Source organism: Tenrec ecaudatus, chromosome 14, assembly GCF_050624435.1.
Source record: "Tenrec ecaudatus isolate mTenEca1 chromosome 14, mTenEca1.hap1, whole genome shotgun sequence".
Classification (NCBI taxonomy): domain Eukaryota; kingdom Metazoa; phylum Chordata; class Mammalia; order Afrosoricida; family Tenrecidae; genus Tenrec; species Tenrec ecaudatus.
Genome location: NC_134543.1, coordinates 40,753,747 through 40,776,035, shown reverse-complemented (window position 1 = coordinate 40,776,035; position 22,289 = coordinate 40,753,747). Strand labels below are relative to the sequence as shown.

General features: G+C 44.2%; 1 protein-coding gene across 4 annotated transcripts in view; it reads left to right on the top strand.

The window, feature by feature from the left end:
- SYNE2 (spectrin repeat containing nuclear envelope protein 2) overlaps positions 1-22,289 on the top strand; it is a 284,685-nt gene that overhangs the window by 214,155 nt on the left and 48,241 nt on the right. For all 4 annotated transcript variants that reach the window (XM_075531883.1, XM_075531885.1, XM_075531884.1 and 1 more), the window contains exons 85-95: positions 365-535; positions 1,103-1,233; positions 3,592-3,796; positions 4,940-5,122; positions 5,758-5,886; positions 7,115-7,269; positions 7,387-7,531; positions 9,125-9,219; positions 10,687-10,921; positions 13,374-13,568; positions 15,685-15,810. In XM_075531883.1, coding sequence (XP_075387998.1) covers positions 365-535; positions 1,103-1,233; positions 3,592-3,796; positions 4,940-5,122; positions 5,758-5,886; positions 7,115-7,269; positions 7,387-7,531; positions 9,125-9,219; positions 10,687-10,921; positions 13,374-13,568; positions 15,685-15,810 — 1,770 coding nt within the window. The remainder of the gene's footprint in view (positions 1-364; positions 536-1,102; positions 1,234-3,591; positions 3,797-4,939; positions 5,123-5,757; positions 5,887-7,114; positions 7,270-7,386; positions 7,532-9,124; positions 9,220-10,686; positions 10,922-13,373; positions 13,569-15,684; positions 15,811-22,289) is intronic.

Below are 22,289 nucleotides of genomic sequence, written 5' to 3'. Positions count from 1 at the left end.
CGTTCATCTCCAGGATGCTCTGTAGTAGTAATCACATGTACGGGCTCAGTTACATTAATGACATGGTTTCTAATGTTTCCGTTTCATAGGCACCATCTTATTTAGTAGTTCATTTATTGTCTCCATTTTCTGGGTGAAATTAGAGCTCTTTGCATTCATCCATTTTAAAACATAGCCTTCTCTGATAACGTCTTCATTGATAGGCTGCCCCTTCCCACCACCAGTTCATTATGGAAGATCTTGCAACATTCTCTCTATAAGTGACTTAACCAGTTGGCCGTGGTACCGTCATTGGAAGGAAACAGATTGTGAGCGTACATACCTTCTCCGTGATTTTCCCAGCATGTTTCCCCTTTTCCTATAGGTCCACCAGCTCAAAGCCTCCATGCAGTCGGTTTTACACGAGTGGAAGATTTGTGATAAACTCTATGATGAAGTGACTCTGTTGACAATCCGATTCTGGTACTGCATGGAACACAGCAAGCCTGTCGTGTGGTCCTTGGAGGCCTTGAGGCGCCAGGTGCAGAACCTCCAGGTAAGCGAACCAGCGCTGGGCACAGCGCATGATTGGCCGACCATCTAGAGCAGAAACAAGTGTAGTAGGGACATAGTAGCAGGAGAAATCTGCTTTTGTGCTCACCGGAGGTGGAAGGCACCAACAGAATGTTAAGAGCAGCATCCGAAGTCTGCCTTGAAATTCCAAAATGAGCAGCCTGAATCACCTGAGCTAAACGAGTGGAACTTTGTAAAACTGTCATATTTCCACATTTAACTCACCCACAATGCTCATCGGAATTTAATGTGCAAATGGACTGCTCAGTCTGTAAAATCCATATTATGCATTCATATCTGCATAAAATGCACTGTGAATAGACTTTTCCATGGTCCTATTATTTCACAATTTAAATTTTTGATGTTTTTAATATATCATTTTTACAGTATACTTTTAAATAAGGAACCGACCCCCCTCCCCCCTTAGTTTTCTCCTTCACAGTTCTTCCGCTCAGGTGTGGGCATTGCATTGTGGAGCAGCAAGTATCCCGAAGTTACCTTCTCTGCAGGTAACCAAGACCATGTTCTCTTTCCTACTGCGTTATCTTAGGCTCTTCAAGATGAAGCTGAAAGCAGCGAAGGAAGTTGGGAGAAACTCCAGGAGGTCATTGGTAAACTCAAAAAACACTGCCCCTCCGCTGCTGAACTCATTGCAGAGAAATACCACAATGCTCACACAAGGTACTCTGAAGAGAGCGGTTTGGATTTTTGTTTTGTTATGTGTCCTGGAATTGATTCTAACTCGTGGCAGCGTTATAGGGCTGAGCCACAGTGCTTCCGTAGGGTTCCTGGGCTGTAACAGAAGGACAGGTCTACCTGCCTGTAGAGCCACTAATGGGTTAGAACCTAGGAACGTGCCTGCCAAGAACGGGGGCCCTAGTCAATTGCAAACCTTTGCTTTTGCTGAAGGAGATGCGATAGTTGGGGCTGGCGCCGAGTTGTTCTGCAGAGTGGTCAGAGGTTAAACTGCCTTCAGTGCATCCCTGCTTTTCAGCCTCTCCTCTAAGTCAACTTGAACAAGTGTTTCAAGGGACATCAAATTGTAGGTCTTGTCACGGAGTCCTCAGCTATTGATTCAATCCTGAAGAGAAGATGGGAACGAAGAGGCACAATGAGGAGCAGTGAGATGGAGCTGACTTTGCATCCACTGTTAGGGCTGCACTTTGCTATTAAAATAACCCTGTTTGGTACTGACCAAAACTACGCATCAGCTGCTGACACAAAAGTACATTGGGAGGCATGTTACAAAAAGACTAAAGAAAATAATGCCAAGATGCTTATATTAGGTATCTCTAGATTAAGAGATGACAGGTAATTTTTCCCTCTTATATGTATCTAGATATATAGACATGTATGCACGCATACATGCTTTCTGGAGTTTTCTTTTTGTTTACAATGAGCATTTATTGTATTTATAATTAGAAAAAAATCTTGTAAAAAAACCTGAGTTTTTTTTAAGTTTTTAAAAAGTCCTGATTTTTTTTAACTTTTTTTAATTTGTGAAAGTAAACGATGATGCCATCTTTTTCCTTTATCATTGTCTCTCAAGGTTGAGGACACTGGAACAGGCCTTCTCCTGTGCTTGTGGGAGAGCGTAAATGTTCAGATGACTTCAGGAAACAGTTTGAGAATATATCTCAGTAGCCTTAAAAATAATTATGTACTTTGATCCATTAATTCTATCAGAAATCTAATGCTAATTCTAAAAATATACTTTAAAAATTTTGCACAAAGATGCCTCTGAGCATCAAATTGTCTAAAAAATTTGCGTACTGCTTAAAATGGGAAAATTAAACTAAATAGACATACCATAAATGCAGCCACTTAAAACTAAGTTTATTCAACCTCTAGTAATAACATGGGAAATGAATTTTTTTAATAGTTGAAAGGGAGGGGAAGCAAAATACTATAGTCTGGATGTGAAATTAAATCCATTTTCTTTTCATTTTTACTTAAGGAAATGGCTTTATAATGAGAAAAACCTATGTTCTGTGACGTTAGTACATTTGGTGAACATGTGCAGCTGCTAGCTAGAGGACCTGGGCACCTCCAAAGGAAGTCCTGGTGTTCTACCTAAAACATAAAAGTAAATCAGCCATGGAAACCTAGGGGGCACAGGTCTCTCTCTTTTTTCTTTTTTTTTCTCATTTTATTAGGGGCTCATACAACTCTTATCACAATCCATCCACACATACAATAGTGTAAAGAACATTTGTACCTTCATTTCCCTCATCATTCTCAAAACATTTGCTCTCCACTTAAGCACCTGGCATTAGCTCCTCATTTTCCCCCTCCCTCCCCGCTCCCCTCTCCCTTTTGAACCTTTGATAATTTATCAATTATTTTTTGTCATATCTTCCCTGTCCAACTTCTCCCTTCACCCCCTTTTCTGTTGTCCGTCCCCCAGAGAGGAGGTCACATGTAGATCCTTGTAATCGGTTCCCCTGGGAGCACAGTTCTCCTGCACACGGGTTTGCCATGAGTTGGAATCAGCTTTGCGGAGAGCTAGTTCATCTAAAGATGCCTTTGTAAAGTCGGAGCCATTTCCATGTGGAGGAGTTCCGTGCTTTCTTCTCCTTTGCCAGTGAAGCCATCGTGGTAGAATAGAAACTTGTTACCATCCACAAACAGCAGTTTTTGTTGAGTGAATTAAGAAGCTTAATTCAGACTTCAGCTTATGGTTTATATAACAGTGAGGCCATTATCGGGAGTGGGGGGAGTCATTAGGAGTGACTTCTTAGCTATTCATCTTCTGTTAAGTTACCTGTAGACCAGTCATTCTCAACCTTCCCAAGTCGCGACTCTTTAATACAGGCCCTCATGTTGTGGTGACACCCACCCATAAAATTATTTTTGTTGCAATTTGATACACATTTTGCTACTGTGATGAATTGGGCAATCCCTGTGAAAGGGCCATGTGACCCCCAAAGGGGTCATGACCCACAGGTTGAGAACCGCTTCTATAGACCATGTACATTGTACTCTGGCTACAAGGGAGAGGATGGAAGGAAGGCCTTATTGTTCCTGTTGTACCACCAGGTGGGCCCAGGTAAACCAAGCCATCGCAGATGAGTTGCAGGGGGCCCAGAGCCTGCTGCAGCTCTGGAAGGCGTATAACAGTGCTCACGCTGAAGCGACTGCCAGGCTGGAGCAAGAGGAAGCAAAGTTTCACCAGCTCACAAGCATCAACATGACCGGAAACAACCTGCCCGAAGTCCTGCTCTCAGCCCTCAAAGACATAAAGGTGGGTGCAAAGGTGGTCGAGAAACCCGAGGCCAACTCAGTCAAACAGGCAGGGCCAGTGAAGAATGGACATGACCCCAAGACTAGACAGACCGCAAGGACAGAGAAGTCCATCAGCACCGGGGCCCTGGGCAGACCATGGAGAACCAAGGCAAGACCAGGAATGGGTGTGGTCGGAAGAGCAGAGGGCAGCTCAGAGGAACACTCTGACGGCAGGTAGCTGGGTCCAGGGGACCTGGCACCAACACACTGTAGTCTGTCCATCCATCTAGCAGGCGGCCTCTAAGTCAGTTTCTCAATGCATAGTCAGTCTTCCAACTATACATACTGAATGAGAAATCCTGGCATTACAAACCATCGTGAAGGGTACCTGTCTTAGTGTGTATTTTCTGTGGGTATCATGATTTTTTTAGATACTATTTAAGAGAAATATAATTTCTTTTGTATGTTTTATTATTGTGAATATTTTCACGTTTTTCACTTGGTACCAAAAACACAAAACTAAAAATCCTCACTGCCATTGAGTCAGTGCCCATTCAGTGACCTTCTGAGACTGTAACTCTCTATTGGAATCGAAAGCCTCGTCTTAGCTGATGGTTTCAACCTACCAACCTTGTTTTCTATCTTCTAATACTATAGGTCAGATAGAAAAGTATGAGCTAATTCAATAAGAAAGATAAGACTCAAATAGATACTCTGGTTAATTTTGACCTGATTTGATATATAAAATTAAACGCATACATATACACAGGCGCGCACACACACACACAACCTCACCAGAAATCTAACACACACTGGATTGCCAGATAGATGTAAACTCAGCTTAATTAATGAGATCGTAAGTCTCCCAGGTGAATCCATTTTTATCAGAAAATCTCCCAATAGATTCTTGAAATGATATTAAGGCAGGTTCCCAAAGCAAGCGCTAGGTCCTTGGAAATTTAAAACGCCTGGCTCTACTCGTGCTGTGAAAACCTCCACTGGTGCATTTTCCCTCTGAACTGACAGATGTCAGGACATGCACATTCTATCAAGAAAACTTCGCGTTCTCAGCTCCTTCCAATGAATAGCCAGCGCCTTTGGTGGTATGGCAGGGGCTGGGGGGGCGGGGGGGGCGTGTTCCGTGATGACTTTTCCTCTCCAGGAGCTTCAGCAGGATGTGCAGAGCACGAAAGAAGCCCTTCTCCAGTCTGCACCCCTCCTGGAGAGCCTCCCGCAGCTCTCGGCAGCGCCCTGCCCTCCCGCGCTGCTGTGTGGCCAGGCGCACGCCCTGCAGAGGGCTGCCTATTTGGAAAAGATGCTGCTTGTGAAAGCAAATGAGTTTGAGGTTCGTCATCTTCTTTTTCTGTACAAATGGTAGTTCGGGAGGTGCACACAGTGCTCTCCGCCGGTTGGATTCTGTGAAGTAATTAACTTGTGCTCGGTGGGCCGCTCGTGAGGGAAAGGAGATGGCAGAGCCGCCTGGAACATCTGTCGCTGGGCAGGATCCTCGTTCCAATCAGGAGCAGGTCTTCAATAACCCTTTCTTCTGCTACCTTAAAAGGGACTCATTACCTTCTGTACTCGGCTCAGCTCTCCAAGTGAGCTAATTGAGTCACAGATAGAAGTCACTGCTGCCAAGGTAGCCATGCACTACCTCTAGTAATTGAGAGATCAGAAAGCTCCCGGAGTCTGTGGCCCTGCAATACCAAAGCTCAATACTAATGGGCAGCCGGGGGGGGGGGGGGGAAGGGGGAGAAGGTGCGCTGCAGTGATCACTCCTGCATCCCCTTCCTTCCAATGGCCATCCCATCCATCTTGGTGAAGATCTGAGCTTCTAAATAGTCACCTTCCAGATGTCAATGGCACGCTGAGGGCTGAAAACAACTTGAACTTTTTCATCAGCTCCCAAGATAGACCGTGCTTAGTTCTATGAACTGTGTACATGGAAATTGCTTCTCATGACAGTTTCTCTTGTTCTAGTTTATTCTCTCAGAATTTAAGGATTTCGAGAACCGCTTAGAATCTCTAAAGGGTCTTATTATGCAAGAAGAAGAAAATTTGGATAAACTGTACCAGAAAGAAAAGGAAGGAAATCCTGACGCAATCCTGGTACTGCCAATTTTTGTCTTGCCTGAAATCTTAGAATGTCCATTGGATTAAAATGTATATATAAGCTAATTACTATCACATTGTAGAATTTATTTGAACCCAAACTAACATTTGAGCACACTCATCTGCATGCATTCATTCTGTCATTATTTTTCCTAGGTCAAGAAAAAGTATGAAAACATAGGGAACTATTTTAGCAGCATACCACACTAATGTTTAGTAATTTTTTTTAATCTCGATATCTTTACTGATTGACTTCCGTGGCTGTTGTTGCGATGGCTTAAATCTTTCTGGTTGGTTGGAGATCAGAAGTAAAATGCTTTTATTACAATTTATTATGATTTTTTTTTCCTTCTTCGTTACCGTAATAAACTTAGTTGAATAAATAAAGAATTCTGGCAGTTGGGACTCCTAATGAACAATGGTGATAATATAGCTCTGGATTCAGTAAACTGTGTCCTGCTGCCCAAATCCAAGCCGATGCCTTTTTTTTGTAAATAAAGTTTATAAAGCAGTTTTGGAACACAGCCACGTCTACTCATTCATTTGTTGGTTAAAGAAGTGTTTATGCCATTAGGGCTGAGTTGGATAATTACCACCAAGACCACATGGCCTCCAAGGCCTAAAATATTTCTCATCTGTCCTTTGATGACCGTGACCTACTGATTATAGCAGACTTTTATAGTGATCACGTGAACACTATGAAGGATGTTTTCTTAACATTGTGTTGACCGAGATGCTGTTCCTAGACTGCCTTTTTGAAAACAAATTTTTGATGAATTAGCTTTCTCCTGATTTCATGTTCTGTCCAACTCTGCGTATCTAAGCAAAATGCTTGCCTCAAGTCATTGAAGGATTAAATTCCCATCTCACTGGTGAATGAACCACGTGTTAGAAAGGTCTGGTTCCTGACATACACAATGGAATTTAAAGGACCAGAATTGGCCATTGAAAACCAGCAAACTCAAACTCATGCCTTATGGACCTCCATACTGCAATCTGGTTCCTGGGTTGGTCTCGCTATCTGTGTGGCCTGGGTTCTAGAAAAGGCATAGGACTGAGAGACCTGGGCTCTGAACTAGCTCCTCAGCTAGGGGTAAAGGCATGTATCTCTTTCTCTGAGATGCAGGACAGCCTACAGGACCTCTGGCATTTGCATCATGTGTGCATCACCTCTCAGCATCCCCAAAAGCTGGGCTTAATCGGTTTTTTTTTCTTTACATAATAGGATCATGTGCTGTCCCTGACCGCGCAGTCTCCTGATATTGAACGTTTGAATGAAGTCAGCCTCAAGCTGCCTCTCAGTGACATGGCTGTAAAGACCTTGCAGAACGTGAACCGGCAGTGGATCCGGGCCACAGCCACAGCACTGGAGCGCTGCAGGTCAGAGCACCCGCCCTGCCTGTCCTGTTCTCTTGCCAGCAAGGTGAAATGACAGACTTGCACTTAACATTATTGCTGTGGTGTGGCTCACTCTTTCTTCTCTTTAAACCTTTGTAGTGAGCTTCAGGGAATTGAACTGAACGAAAAGTTTCTTCACTGCTGTGGAAAGTGGGCCCGGCTTCTGGAGAAGATAGAAGAGATGCTGAAGGTGAATCTTGCCAGCGATCTTCCGGGACTCCTGGAACAACAGAAAGCCTATGAGGTAAGCCCATGTGGTGCCCCACCCTCGCCCCTCACTCTGGGACAAGAGGCCGGGAAAGACGGAAGCCAAGTACTTCTGAGTTCCTGTCACTCCCTGAACATTAAGAAAACGTCCCAGCCCAGTCCAGATCAAGTCCATAAGTCCAATATCAGCCCATATGTCTGATACCAATCTATAAAGCTCTCTTCAGACTCAGGAAGCACCCGCAATGATGCCGAATGCTGGAAGACCACAGACCCGTGGGTGGAAAGTCTTGTGACTCCAGTGGTGGTAGAGGCATCTCAGCGCTGACAGGGGTCTCCACATGGCTCCTTCAGCTCCAGAGCTCTAGAGTCGTGCCATGTGTCCTGTCACCAAGCATGTCTAATAGGGAGGGAGTGTGTGTCCTGCCTCTAGGCGAGCTATTTAGCTCCTTAGCGCCTCCAAGTGAGGTCATCAAGCTGTGACCTGATTGACAGACTAAACTCCACCCCTTCCCTCTTAAATTGACAACAGATTATGTTACTACCATACTTCCTTATATAGAATGTATGTCTTTTGGCAAATCCAGTTGTCAATTGATCATTCGTGTATTTCACCCACATATCATGATCTCCAATACTGTTCTACTGATCTGTTTTATTTTATTTTTCAAAACTATAGCGGGCTGTTTTCCCCATTTCCATCTTATATTCTGTAACCAACAGAACAAAAATGTTTACTGTAGATGTAAGAGGAGGAAATACTCATCCCAGTGCCACTGCTGGTTTCTGCACCTGAGCCTGTGGCCGTAGCCGATGTTTGATCTCTTTTCATCGGAGCTGCACGGCTACAATGGAAGCTTCTAAATGTTGCTTCCCAGAGGGCACACGTTAGACACAGGGCTGCAAAAGTATATGGAAAGATGGAATTGAAAAAGGACGGCGTTTTCTCACGAGCGCCTGAAACCCCCTTGGACACCGTTTCCCCAAGAGCAGGTTAAGATGCTTCCGCTCACATTTGCATCCTCACGAAATCTCTGAAGTAGTGGAGCACCCAATATAATAATAATTGCAACATTAATAATTTCACAGTTGCCCCTCTCCCGAGACTTGTGGGAGGGGTGTCTTTGGAAATCATCTTGGTGGTCCCTTGCAAAGCCTGCATTCCAAAAGTGTGGATGGTTAGCTCCCTGCAGCTTTCAATGTAACTGACTGGTGTCTCTGCATGAAGATCAGCCAATGAAGAGAAATCCAGCCTGCCCCCAAACTAGATGGCCTCGAGAAAATGACTGACCCTCTCTGCACCTTTGATTCCTCCTGCGTCACATGACTATAATAGGAATACCTAAGGTTAGGGAGTGAATGAGACTCTGTATATTTAATTTAATGCAGTGGCTGGCAAACAGTAAGTACCCAATAAACAATACTTGCTAGCATAATGAGCTACTATTACTTTTAAGACTATATTTATATATAACTACTGATGAGCATTTGGGGAAGTTAGGCTCAAGGGATATGAAAGTGAATCATTTCCCATAACCTCTATGAGGTTGCATGTTAGTAGGCAACATGAATTACACACGCATACGATGAATGCTCTTTGCTGATACTCTATATTTTGACATATCCACAGATGTTAGAAGCTGAAGTTTCTGTAAACCAGACAATTGCTGATTCTCTTGTCACCCAGACCTTACAGCTCCTGGACACAGCAGAAGTGGAGAAGAGGTAAGCTATCCAGTGTGGGCTGGTTGTTGGGGTAGAGAATGTGCTACAGTTGGGGCAGGCCAATATAGTGAGACTGGACCATATTCATGGCGAAACCACAGTGGGATCAGTCTCCTGACTATATGTCAGGACCTGGTTTTGCTACGTGTCCATTAAAATGCCAGGGGGACCTTTCCCAGAGATGGGGAGGTGGACAGGCTTAGCAGACCAGAAGCATTTGTCTGCCCACTTGTCAAGTACCATTGTCTAAGTTTTAGCCCCAAATTATTTTTTTATAATACATTTTTATGTTTTTTCCTTCACCTTCTTGGTGTCTTGTTTAGATATGTATATATGAAAATGTATATAAACTCCTGTTGTTCTCAGCAGGCAGCTGTGTCACCATTAAAGAAAGGGTTTCTCTGCATGGCGCATTCCTGGGGTCTCTGGGCATTGCCAGGCTGGGCTGAGCAGAGCCCATTGGCCTCGCGGAGCAGCAATAACAAATGGGTGTGCTTGACAGAAGGGGTCCAGAAACGGCCTCACTGCTTGCTATTTCTCCAAAGGCCCTGCTAGGCATTGTTTTTCCTCCCATCCTCACCCATACCTCTGGTGCTGGTTCCCACACACTCATGGATAAAGCCCAGGCCTTCCTAATTCAGAAGTGAAAAACCCCAGCCAGTGTCAGAATGGCAAACTAGCTCCGACTTAACAAGTAAGGCAAGACAGAGCATTCCCCGCAAGTCATAACGGCCTGGTGCTGCCGCTGTGGTTGTGGTTCCGGTTCTGGTTCGGGTGTGGGAAAGGAGTCCTAGGGGCGGGCACAACAGTTCAGCGCTCAGCTGCGAGCTGACAGGTTGGCAGTTTGAAACACCATCCTCCCCCACTGCCCACCCCCTGCGGGCTGGCTCCCTGGGAGAAGGCCTGGCCATCCTTCTGTAGAGATGAGAGCCCAGAAAGCCTTTGGGGCACATCTGCTCTGTCACATGGGGTCACTGACTCAGCAGCACTCAACAGCCATGCTCATCAGGCCACCAACGAGTTGAAGGATGGGACAAAGTACGTGTTTTTATTGCCCACGTGATGTCAAGCACGACGCTCAAGTGATCAGTAGCATGATATAGTCCTGGCCTCTCCGTCCCTTTCCCCTCGATCCAATTCTAGTTTCCCAGCAGCACATGGTGCGTTAGACAGCTTCGTCTTGTTTACGAACTGATAGCTGAGCTTGCTGACACACTCAGGTGGAATGCCAACATCTCCTGCTAAATCCTTCCTCACTGACTCGCATACTGTCCCCTGCCCAGCGCCCCATCACAGGAAAATGAACAGATGCTTGTCCTCTCAAAGAAATGTTTCCCGTGTAAATTGTGCAGTTAAGCAGCACATCTGAGCCACTCTGACCTGTTGGCGGCTTTTCCTTTTTTTTTTGTTCCTTCTGTACTTTGAAGTTAGAATGCAACTTGCTAATAAAGGTCTGTTTTTATCAAGCTCGGACTTTGTGTCGAAATCCGCGACGCTGAAGGAGCAGTGGTGCGGCGCTGCCCAGAGGGTTCGGCAGAGGAAGGGTGACATCAATGGGCGGGTGCGGCAGTGGTATAACTTCAGCACCTCCGTGGAGGACTTGCTCTGCTTCCTCACGGACACCCGCCACCTGCTGTCTGCAGCGACGAGCCTGGACTGCTGCAGTCTCTCCCAGACTAGGAGGCTGATCCAGGAGCTCAAGGTAGGAGATGCTAAGGAGCAGTGTGCACATGGCAGGTGACTGCGTGGTGTTTGTGCCTCAGATGTTCTCCCACCCCAGCTTGTCTATTTTCTGCAAGCCACAGCCCGATCCTCAGCTGCTTGGGGTCAGACACTCAAAGGTTTTCCTTCATCAGAAGTTGTGAGGCTCTCCTGGCTCGCAGGATGACTATCACTGGAACGAGTAATGGAATGAGTGGTAGGTAAAGTGGGCAGGTGTGTCTTGGGGGGTGACTGATCCACACCACCCTTAAAGACGAGTATATAAATGGACCACCAGTGGAGCCATTTAACATAGAAGTCCGGCCTACTCTTGAAGGACCAATTTATTCAGGCAACCCGATTTTCCATCAGCGATTGCACAGTGATCATAGGAATAGAATCAGTTGACTATTCCCAGAGTATATATTATAGAGTTGTATACTATGCTAACTTAGAGGTCCAGCTAAACCAACCCCCACCCTTCCGAAATCCTCTTTCCATGGAGGCTTCCTGACGGCTAGACTTCTTCCATGGCAACTCCTGGTATATTTGGCAGTGTCCCAAGAAAGATATTCATGCAAACCCTCTGCTGCCTGTGACTGTAACCTCAGAAGTAGTGAGCGTCAAACCGTGTTGATCCACAGAGCTAGACGCGCTCGCGCCGCGAAGAGGAAGGGCCTGGGGATACTGCTGAAGCCATTTGTGGAGAAATACAGTGTTCCCTGGCCCAGTTTGTTGTTAGGGACCTTCGAGTGGCTTCTGACGCAGAGTGTCCCTGTGTACAGCAGAAAGAAACGCCACCCGGTCCCGCACCTTCCTCGCAGTCGTTCTTATGTTTGAGGCCCGTTGTTGCAGCCATGTGTCAACCCATCTCCTGTCCCACGAGGACGGTTTCAGTCGTGTTGGAGAATACTAGGGTGCCAGGCACTGTGGTAACAATCACAGTGAAGATAGAAAGGTGGAGTTGGTAAGAGCCGCTACCGGTGGACGTGGTGAGTAAAAGGCAGAGCTAAATCAAGGAGAGCTTTCCCTTTTAGGGTTGAGCATCTTGGTGTGCACAGTGCGCTCTGGAAACAAACTGCCGAGTTAGTTCCGGAGGCTTCTAGAGCACTGAGTGAGGCAGCTCTGGTGACACAGTGGTTAAAGTGCTTGGCTACTAACCCAAAAGCAGGTGGGTCAACCCAGCAGCCGCGCCACAGGGGAAAGCGGTTCTCACAAAAGCAGTTCTCGCTGCCTTGGAAGTGCTATGTCCTGTGGGGCCCCTGTGAATTGGCCTTGACTTGAGGGCAGGGGGTTTGCTCTGGGCGTCTGGTAGACCACCCATGTGAGTGGATATGCTGACCAGTACCATATGTTGGGAGGACCAGGGCGGACCAGTAGTCTGTTCCCGCGGGGGAGCCTCGCTGTCCTCTCTCTGTTGGGAGCGCCTCCTGAAAATGCCGTTTTCCTCCTTTGGGTTTGGATTATCTCAGGACTTCCCAGAAACATGTTTGTCTTTCAATTCTCTGGGGATTTTTTTAAAAATAATTTTTCATTTGAACAATGCCTATATTATGTCTCCTTTGCGAAATTTGAAGACAAAACTACTATGCTTAGAAGACAAAATTTATATCATTCTTTTTTTTCTTCTTGCCCGAAACCAAATGATTTGAGAAGTATGACTCAACTGAAATATTTTTACTTTGCTTTTGTGTTGTGAACAACTAAGTTAAATCCTTTCTAAAGATAAGCCAACATGTCCAGATGGAATATTTTAAGGCCAACTCTTTGTTGCATGGATCAAAGTGCATGTTTATGTGCCAGAGTGGTCTTAGATGTTCGTAATTTCGCATTTCACTTTTTAAAACTTGTTCTCTGTCTTTTTTACAATTGTTTATCATCATGTGTACATTCTATCTTTATGGGTTAAGAGTGAGCTGATTCTTGTTCCATGATAGTAAGATAGTAAAAAGAGGATTTGCTCCTTTTATTTTAATCATTTTATTGGGGGCTTGTACAGCTCTGATCACAATCCATCCATCCATCCATTGTGTCGAGCACATTTTTACATACGTTGCCATCGTCATTTTCAAAACATTTTCTTTCTACTTGAGCCCTTGGTATCAGCTCATTTCCCCCCACCACCCCCCCCCACCCCCGAGGATTTGCTCTTAATTCCAGGTTGGATCCATCTGTTAGAGATCTTTCTTCTTTGGAGCATATTTTTCATTTGTGTATACTTCCAGTCACTACATAGAGACCTCATCCCCTAACAGTCTTGGAAATTATTTTAAGAACTGTCATTTGGTAGTACACCGCTTAATATGAAGAGAGAGAGAAAGGGGGAGAGAGAGAGAGAGAGAGAACACCAACAAGATCTGTCTACCTTACATTGAATTCAATGTTTTTTAAAAAGCTCTGAAGGAAAGATACATGTCAGATATTTGAGCAAATTGCTTTTGTTTTTGTTTTAGAGTAAAGAAATTAGTTTTCAGAGACGGAAAACCACCTATGAACTAACCTTGGAAGCTGGGGAGAAATTACTGAGCATGACCAACCTCGATACTAAAGAGTCAGTTAAGGAGAAAATTCAGCAACTCCAGGGCAACTGGAAGGAGACAGAGCTTCACGTGGGAGAAATGGTTAAGCACTTCCAGGCCTTTGTGGAGGTAAGCTCACCACTGATTTGCCCGTTCCCGGTACTCAACTGCAGTCCATAACTCTTTATTCGCTCACTCCAAAATATGAATCTGTTTTAGGAAATCACGGTATTTTGTGTTTTCCATGGAATCTCAAATTCTATCAATCCATGGGAGTCATGTCAATCACCTACTGTAAAATCATGACACGGCATTGAAAGAGCTCAGTACATACGCACTTACGGTTCTTTGTAGCTATTTCCTTGTATGAGGCAGGAAACTTGGAAAGGGCAGGAAACTGGGGTGTTAAGTATGTGAAAATAAATATAGTGATAGTCCCTCTCTCTGCTGTCATCAGGGAATGCCTTTTACCACTTAACTGGGTTTTCCTAGATAATTTACACGGATACCTTTAAAATCCAAAGTGTTTTCTTTGGGAATCATCATTAAGAGCACTCCGAGGATTCTGACCTGCTTGACCCTAACTCTGCACAACCCTAAATGACTACACTTTCTTAAGTTTTCCTGTCATTTATATGGTCCTCCCTCTCTCTTCTTCATGTTAAGCTGCCATTGTTCGCTTTTCCGAGAATGGCTACTCCTCGTTCCTGCCTCTGCTCTCTCCCTGTTCTGTGTACAAACCAGATAACCAAGCTTAGCTTGTCAGCGAGGTCTTCCTGTCAGCGGACTGTGTACTGAGTTTGACTTTGAGCCTACCGCCTATAAGTAATTATCTTGAGTCTTAGTTGGGAGGTGGACTCTCTGAAATTCATCTACTCAGCACCTGCGATGTAGAAAGCAGGGTGGTAAAAGCGGTGTATGCTTCGAGAGGAGAACGCAGTGCTTTGGGAGGAGAACGCAGGACACTCAGCTTTCCTTTCTTCTTGGGTGACCTCCAGATAGAAGCATTTGCCAGGCAAGGGAATTCCCCTTGCATAAGGACATTGGGCCCACGTACATCCAAGTATGAAATGTATTGAGGCATGGCATAGCGTTTCATTATATGTCTGTCTCCTTTTCATAACTCACCCTCATGATTCCATGACAAGTGCAGGTGTCAGCTGTCTGTCGGTTTGAGGGGAAGAAATGGCATGGAGGAATGATACCAGGAGTGGAGAAGACAGTTTTGGGTCTATTCTCAGCTACGCTGTTTCTTAACCTCCTCCTCTTGGCTTGGTCAGAACCACTGTGAGCCTCAGCCTTCTCATTTTAAATGTGATAAAAACACTTGTCCTGTCTCCCAGAGTCACTGTCATTACAGTGACGTACTCGAGTTGAAAATGCAGTGGAAGTGGCAAAGCAGAAGGTACCAGTCTGAGCACTGATGGAAAATGGAGAAGCGAAGCGTACACGCGAAAGGGTCCCCGAAGCAAGCGAGCTCTAGAAAGGGGAAAGGGAACAGAGGGTCGATGAGAAAACTGATTGGGACCTTCCGCTTTACTTTGCTTTGAGAACTTATTCCCAAAGATGGTCAATGCTAAAAAGTAGTCCTTACAGTAATGTTTTAACCATGAGCTCTTTCAACTTTAGAATCGAGATAAAAGTAGATAGCTTAGGATATACAATGGGAAGAAGACACAATTTAAAGCAAAGACCAACCCAGAGGTTGTCATGAGTCACGTATAAGGCTGTATAGAAGTGCTTAGCCGCCCCGGTCGGTCGTAGATTGCAGTCTGCTCAAGACATGGACTTGGAGTTCTTGGGTGGTGCTGTCAGGTGAGCCGCTAACCTGCTTCCATAAGGAATTACAGCCTAAGAAACCCTGTATTAGGATCGTTGTGCGTCAGTGTCAGTTGGCTCGGAGTGGGTTTGGTCTTTCAACTGGGGTGGTATGAACAGATAACATACCTGACTCCGAAACCAAAGTGTGACTGCTCAAGTCTGCCCAGAGGCCCCTCGGAAGAAAGGCCTGGTGTGATCCCTTTCAGAAAGTCAGCCCTTTGAAAACCTTAGCACAGCTCTGCTGTAGCTCCCCGGGGTCACCGTGAGTTGCAATATTGACCCCTCAGTAACTGTCTGCCTGTTGTTGTTTTTAAGGCTTTGTCAAAAAACACACTTAGTAGAAAAATGACTCAGATGAAATGAGTTTGTCTACAGGTCATCCGTAAAGAACAAAGCACTTATTTTACATGCTATTTTCAACTAGACTTGGGACCGGTGTGAAAAGAAAATCAAGGAGTTGAAAAGCAGGCTGCAAGTTTTAAAGGCAAAAAGTAAAGATCCTCTTCCAGAACTTCATGAGGACCTCCACAAAGAAAAGGAGCTGCTTAAGGTACTGGCGTCCCGTCGGGAGTGGCTCAAGATAATCACGTAGCCCTTCTGAGTGTTTGTCTGCCTTTCTGTCGGCACTGAAGTTTCCGTGTTCCACTGGAAAACACTTTCCTACTTGCTAACATGACATCCTAATCTCTTAAATCAAGGCTCTTTTGAAATGGGAGTTGAGAAAATATTTTGCCGAAAGGTGCGTCGTAGGGTCTTTTATTTTGAAGTTGAGAAAGTTTTTATTGAGGCAGGGAAAGAACTTCCGGGAGGGAAGGGAGAGCAGAGAAAGGGACAGGGGCATCTTGAGCCTCCGGGCAGGTTCCAAGGCCCAAGTTAGATCAGGCAGTAGGCAGTGGGACATGTATAGATAGGGCTTGAGCCCAGGACGTATGTGCTGATAAGAGGAAGGAGGCCTTGGGGTGCTGCAGCTGCAGGGTCTGAGTCAGGCTGTGGTCACATCTTAGGATCTTACTGGTTTCAGCCTTCAGGTTCCCTTTCCACCTGTTCTCAGAAGACATTGAGGACCTGTTGGAACGGCCTTTTTTTCCATCTTTGTCTTTGTGTTTCAGGGATGGATGGATCAGATTGAAAAATTAGGATGAAAGATGAGTTAGTGTCCTACTTCAAACTGTGTTGAAAATTCATGTTCTCTTTGTGTGCTTTTTCTTCACTGGAAACATTTCTGATAAGCAAAATGACACAGTACAGAATGTGGCGAGCCGCCCTGAGGCTGCCACGCGGGTGAAGAAGTAAAACATTACAAATACAGTTTAAGTTATCAGTACCCCATCTTCAATAGACTTCCTTCACTGGTCCCGCTAGAGCAATGGTTCTCAATCTGTGGGTCACGACCCTTTGGGGGTTGAATGATCCTTTCACGGGGTTCACATAAGTCCATCGGAAAACACATATTTCCGATGATCTTAGGAACCAGACACCGCTCCAGGCAGGCCCACCTACATGCAGTATGCCCACATACAAGTACCCGGCATGAAGACTGTTACCCGTGCTATACCATGCTTCAAACCAACATTTCATTTATTTGTCGTCGGAAATAAATATTTCACAATATATAATTACATATTGTTTTTGTGATTAATTCCTGTGCTTTATTATGTTCAATTTATAACAGCGAAAACACATCCTGCATATCAGATATTTACGTTACAATTCTTAATTAACAGTAGCAAAATCACAGTGATGAAGTAGCAACGAAAATAATGTTACCCTTGGGAGTCACCACCACATGAGGAACTGTAGGAAAGGGTAGAGGCATGAGGAAGGCTGAGAGCCAGTGTTCCAGAGGAATTGAGCCTCTTGGATGTGGTACTTATGATTTTTATGGATTTCTTGGGAGTGTCCTTACGTGTCTATTTTGCTACAAATGAAAGAGGAAAGTGTTGCTGTCCGTGTGTTTAAACTTTATGTAAGCTGTGTCATCCTCCGTATTATAGGCCTCCAAACTGATTTGAGCCAACCCCTCCCTGGTTCTCAATTAAAAAGGTGAGCGCCCCTCGGGGAATGAGGAACATTTGTGCTATAGCCCATCGTCCAGGATATAGTGTAGCATCTGCTTTGGCAGCACCCCTGGATCAGTCCAGCGCCACCCCCCTCCCCTGAGGCCCCACCCCGGCCCAGGGTATCACCCATTTAGGGAGACACTGTTCTATGCCAACCGGAGCCTGGTGGCATACTGATTTTACACGGGGCTGCTAACGGAAGGGTCATCAGTTCTCCATCACTAGTTATCCACAGGACAAAGACGGGCCTTTTCAGTCCCATCAAGAGTTACAGTTTCAGAAACTCATAGGAACAATTCTGCCGTATCCTCAAGGTCACTGTGAGTCGGCATCAGTTCGCCAGCTGTGAAAGCTCTATGCCATTTGTGAAAGAGCTTCAACAAGTTCATGGGAAAAAATACACTGTCTTTCCATTTGATCCGTGAACTTTGGAAGAATCGCTGTGAGACAGACCGACCTGATGGCAGTGAGAGTGTGATGCACCGTTATACCACTGATAACTGTGAGCCATCATCATCGATCCTATGCCTCATCCACTCTCACTTCTATATACCCTAGCTTGTAGTATGAGTATAAAACAATTTATATAGCCATTTGCCAGTCACTTTAGAGTGCCAGGTGTATTTGTTTAACTTTTGCAAATCTTGATAGTTATGGGATGGTACTGCTTTGTAGTTTAATTAGTAGTGAGCTGAATACTTTTTCACATGTTCACCTTCCTATAAATTTCCCTCACTCATTTTTTGGTTTACCTATTGGGCGGCTTGTTTTTTTTTTACTGCGTTGAAGGAGCTTCATGCGTATTCTAAATACTATTCCTCTTCTAAGTATATACCTTGTAAATGGTCTCCCATTATAGAGTGCTCTCTCTCTCTCTCTTCCCTCCACTCTCTTTTTTTATCTTGTTGTCTCTAGCTAAACAAAATATATATTTAAAAACTTTAATGTAGATGAAGTTGTCAGTATTCTCCTCTGTGGTTTGTGCTTTTGTTTCTCCTGGGAAACCTCCATACTAAGGTTATAGAGATAACTTTCCTACATTTCCTTCTCATTGTTTTCAAGTAGCATATTTCTTGATGAAGGAATTGATATTTGCATATAACTTGTGGTAATGGTACAAACTTTTGGATGGTTTCATTTGTAGGGGTAACTCATTGCCCATTTACTGAATAGCCCATTGCCACCGATCAGGGTCTGCTGCATGCAGAAGGTTTCTTGGTTCTCTACTCAGTTCCTTTAGTCTGTTTCTCTGTCTTGCCTCTAATATCAAACAGCCACGATTCTGAAGAAACAAACTCACTGCCATCAAGTCAATGCCAAATTATAGCAACCCTATAGGACAAGGTAGAACTCCCCCTTCGAGTTTCTGAGACTGTAACTTTTTACAGCAAAAAGTCCCATCCTTCTTCTCAGAAGCGCCCGTGGTTTCGAACTGCCAACCTTGAGGATCACAGCTCAATGCTGACAGTAGATGTATTTAAACAGAGCTTCATTTCAGGTGTGATTCATACCCACACCTTATATTGTCCCCATTACTGTGGATGTTCTTGGGCCTCTGGTCTTTCACAATTTCACAAGCTACTTTTCAAACTATGAAGAGCCTTAGTAAGAATTTTAATGGAATTACATTGAATTTATAGATTAATTTGAAGATTATTGGCATCAATTTGACATTGGGTACTCTTATTTATATAGCATATTTAACTCCTATTTAATGATTTTTAAATAATATTTGTCTTAGTTATCTAATACTTCTATAACAGAAATGCCGTAGTGCATGGATTTAACAAACAGAACTGGATTCCCTCCCACTTAAGGAAGCGATGGAAGTCTGAATTTAGGTACCAGCTCGGGGGGCAGGCTTTCTCTGTCCCAGGGGTCTTTGTTCTCTTTCAACATCTGTGAGCTCAGCATTCCTTGGGGATCTTCAGAGGTGTCTTGTCATCATCTTCTCTTAGGCCTAGGATATTCAGGGCAGGTACCCCAGGTCCAAAGGGCCCACTCTGTTCCTGTTTCTTCTTCCGTGGCAATGAGTCTCTCTCGGCTCAAGTGTTGAATCTCTTCTGTGTCTCAGGAAAGAATGACTCAAGATATGTTATCATCCTGCAGATTGTACCATGGCTCCCGAGTTTAATTGTCATTAACCCAGCCTCGTTAACATGATAGAGGTTACGATTTACAGATGTAGGTAATTATTATAATGCTGAGAATCATGGCCTAGCTTAGTTGACACATATTTCGGGGGAGTATAATTCAATTCCTAAGAATGTTTTATCATTTTCTTTATGCAAGTCTTGAATAATTTTGTTAATTTTCTTAGGTTAATTTTCAAAGTATATTTAAAGTACCTCTTAAAATTATATTTTCTTAGAAGAAAATATGTTATTACATTTGTAATAATTATAAAATGACATCCTATGTAAGAAAATATAAGCCCAGAGCAAGAAGAGGAGAACAACTTGAATGGGTTGCTGGTTTCTCGAAGCTGGGTGATTGATGGAAGATACTGGAGGAGATCTGCTTAGTGACAGGAGTCGATTCAGACATGCGCTATGTCCAGTTAAGCTTAGTATGTCTATGTCATATGATACCCTAATTAGGCAACATAAGCTTGTGTGGGAGCAAAGGTATGAACGAGTAGATATTTAAGTTTGAGAACCCATCAGCTCACTATTACTTATAAGCCTAGTGATGTTAATCAGATGCGGAGTAAACTGGAATGGTTTATGCATAATTATACAGGTACATAGATGTGGAGGGTCACGTGATGCATGCAGTACATAGAAAAGTATATGGGTAATTATTTAGATACTGAAGGGGTACCTAAAAGAACTCGCTATGGTAAAATGTTAGGAATAGTTTAGTAAGAATACCAGCTTTGAGTATTGATGGTGTGGGAGAGGGCTTCTTGCCTTCTCACGTGTCCTTGGGAGATGGTGTTTCTCCATCTATGGTTTATAAGACCTTGATCATTTTTATAGTACACGGGCTCTTCGTTTAAGTCGATTATTTCAAATATACCAGTGGCTGGTATAAAAATAAGGACAATAGATCCCTCCCCACACACACACCCCCACACACACCTGCAAACAGTAAAGTAAAAAATAAATAAATAAATAAATAAATAAATAAGGACAATAGCACCAGATAAAACGGAGTCCGATGGACCAGTAAGAATGAATGGCTGTTCAACAAGTCTAGGCCCGTTCCTGCTGGAGCACGTAGGTCTGCTGCTGAGATTCACGGTACTGTGTGGCTTAGGGGAAAGAATGTTTGGCTCGTTGATTTGATGTATGAAGTGAAGGGGAAAGAGCTAAAATGCTTCTTGAGCAGATGAGGGCTGACTCCCCCGAGTTTATTAGGAATGGATGGTCGAATGGCAGGTGTCAGTAGGAGATATCACGCAGGGTTGGTATGTGGTGGCATATTTAGTGAATTAGCAGGGATATAGTTGTCTAGACCACCTAATGTGTCAGGGGTGAAAAGGACTGGTATCAGTCAGAAAGAAATTAATATGAAAACACCTAAGAGGTCTTTAGTTGTATAGTAGAGGGGAATGGGACTTCGTCTGCATCTGAGCTGAGTCCTGGTGGGTTATTAAAGCCTGTTTCAGGCTGAAAAGGATGTCCTGTTGCTAAGGCTGCTACAGCACATTGGAAAATAAAGCGGAAAGCGAAGATGAGGGGAAAGGTCGCTTTGTCGATGGAGAACCCCCCTCAACTTCATTCTCATCCATCTGTTCTGAGCTAAGGGATAGCTGAGAGGCAGTTTGTAATTACAGTAGCACCTCAAAGGGGTGTTTGTCCTCACGGACGTGTGTCTACTGTAAAGGCTGTTGATGTAACTGCAAATAGAAGTGCGATTTCATCATTTCATGTTTCCAAAAATAAGTAGGAACCATAAGAGATGCCTCGTCCAACATAATTAAATAAGCAGAAAAACAGGAAGAAATATAAAAGAAATAACAGATAGAAATATTGAAGCCCTGTTTGTGTGAAGATAACAAATGCTTCAACCATAGCTTGCATCTCAGCAAATAAGGGTAACTTACGAGAATGCAGTTATTGTGGCTGATGTATAATAGATGGCGAAGTGAAGGCCTGTTAGGATCTGTGTGGTTGTTAGGTGTGGCCAAGTTGGTCCCAACACATAGCAACCCAATGGACAACAGGATTAAACACCGGTCAACCTGCGCCATGCCCACAACCTCCCAATTGTTCTTACGTCTGAGCACATCAGTGCAGCCACTGTGTCAGTCCATCTGGTTGAATGCCCTTCTCCTTTACCAGACATGACGTCCTTCTCGAGTGACTGCTCTCCCCTGATAGCATGGCAAGCGAACTCCAAGTAGAGATCCCAAATTTCATCATGCTGACTGAGCTATTTGGTGGAACACAGGGGCCAGTGAAAGTGATTAACCATTTTAACGAGAGGGTGGGTTTTGTGAGCGTTGGTCATTAAAGGAGCTTAGAGTTGAAGTACAACAATGTTTTTTATATCATTGGTTACAGTTTAAACCCGTATAGGAACTGTGGTGTACATAGTTGTTGTGATAAATGTAGTGCTTGTCATTAGTTTTATAGGATCTTCTCCGATTTATGGGCTGTATCGATTATACAATAGGCTCCTCTGGGTGGACGTGAAGCAACCGCCAAGTCTCCGTTTCATGTGTTTGCTCGTAGTTCTCAGGCAGATGGTTTTGTTTGTAGGCATGAGCTATTGCATATTCAGATTAGTTAAAGTGACTTTGGGTGTTGTATTTTCTTTGGTCTCTGGCTTTGTACAGCATAGGGAAATTTAACTTTATGATATAATAACATTCTAAACACCCTTGATGCCAACATTTATTAATTTGGGTTTGTTAGAACCAAACCTGGATGCAAGAGACCACTCATATACAACTCAAAATGTCCAACAGAGGAACCTCTATTAGCCGGGCAGCAGCGACAGCCTGACTGGGACTCCACAG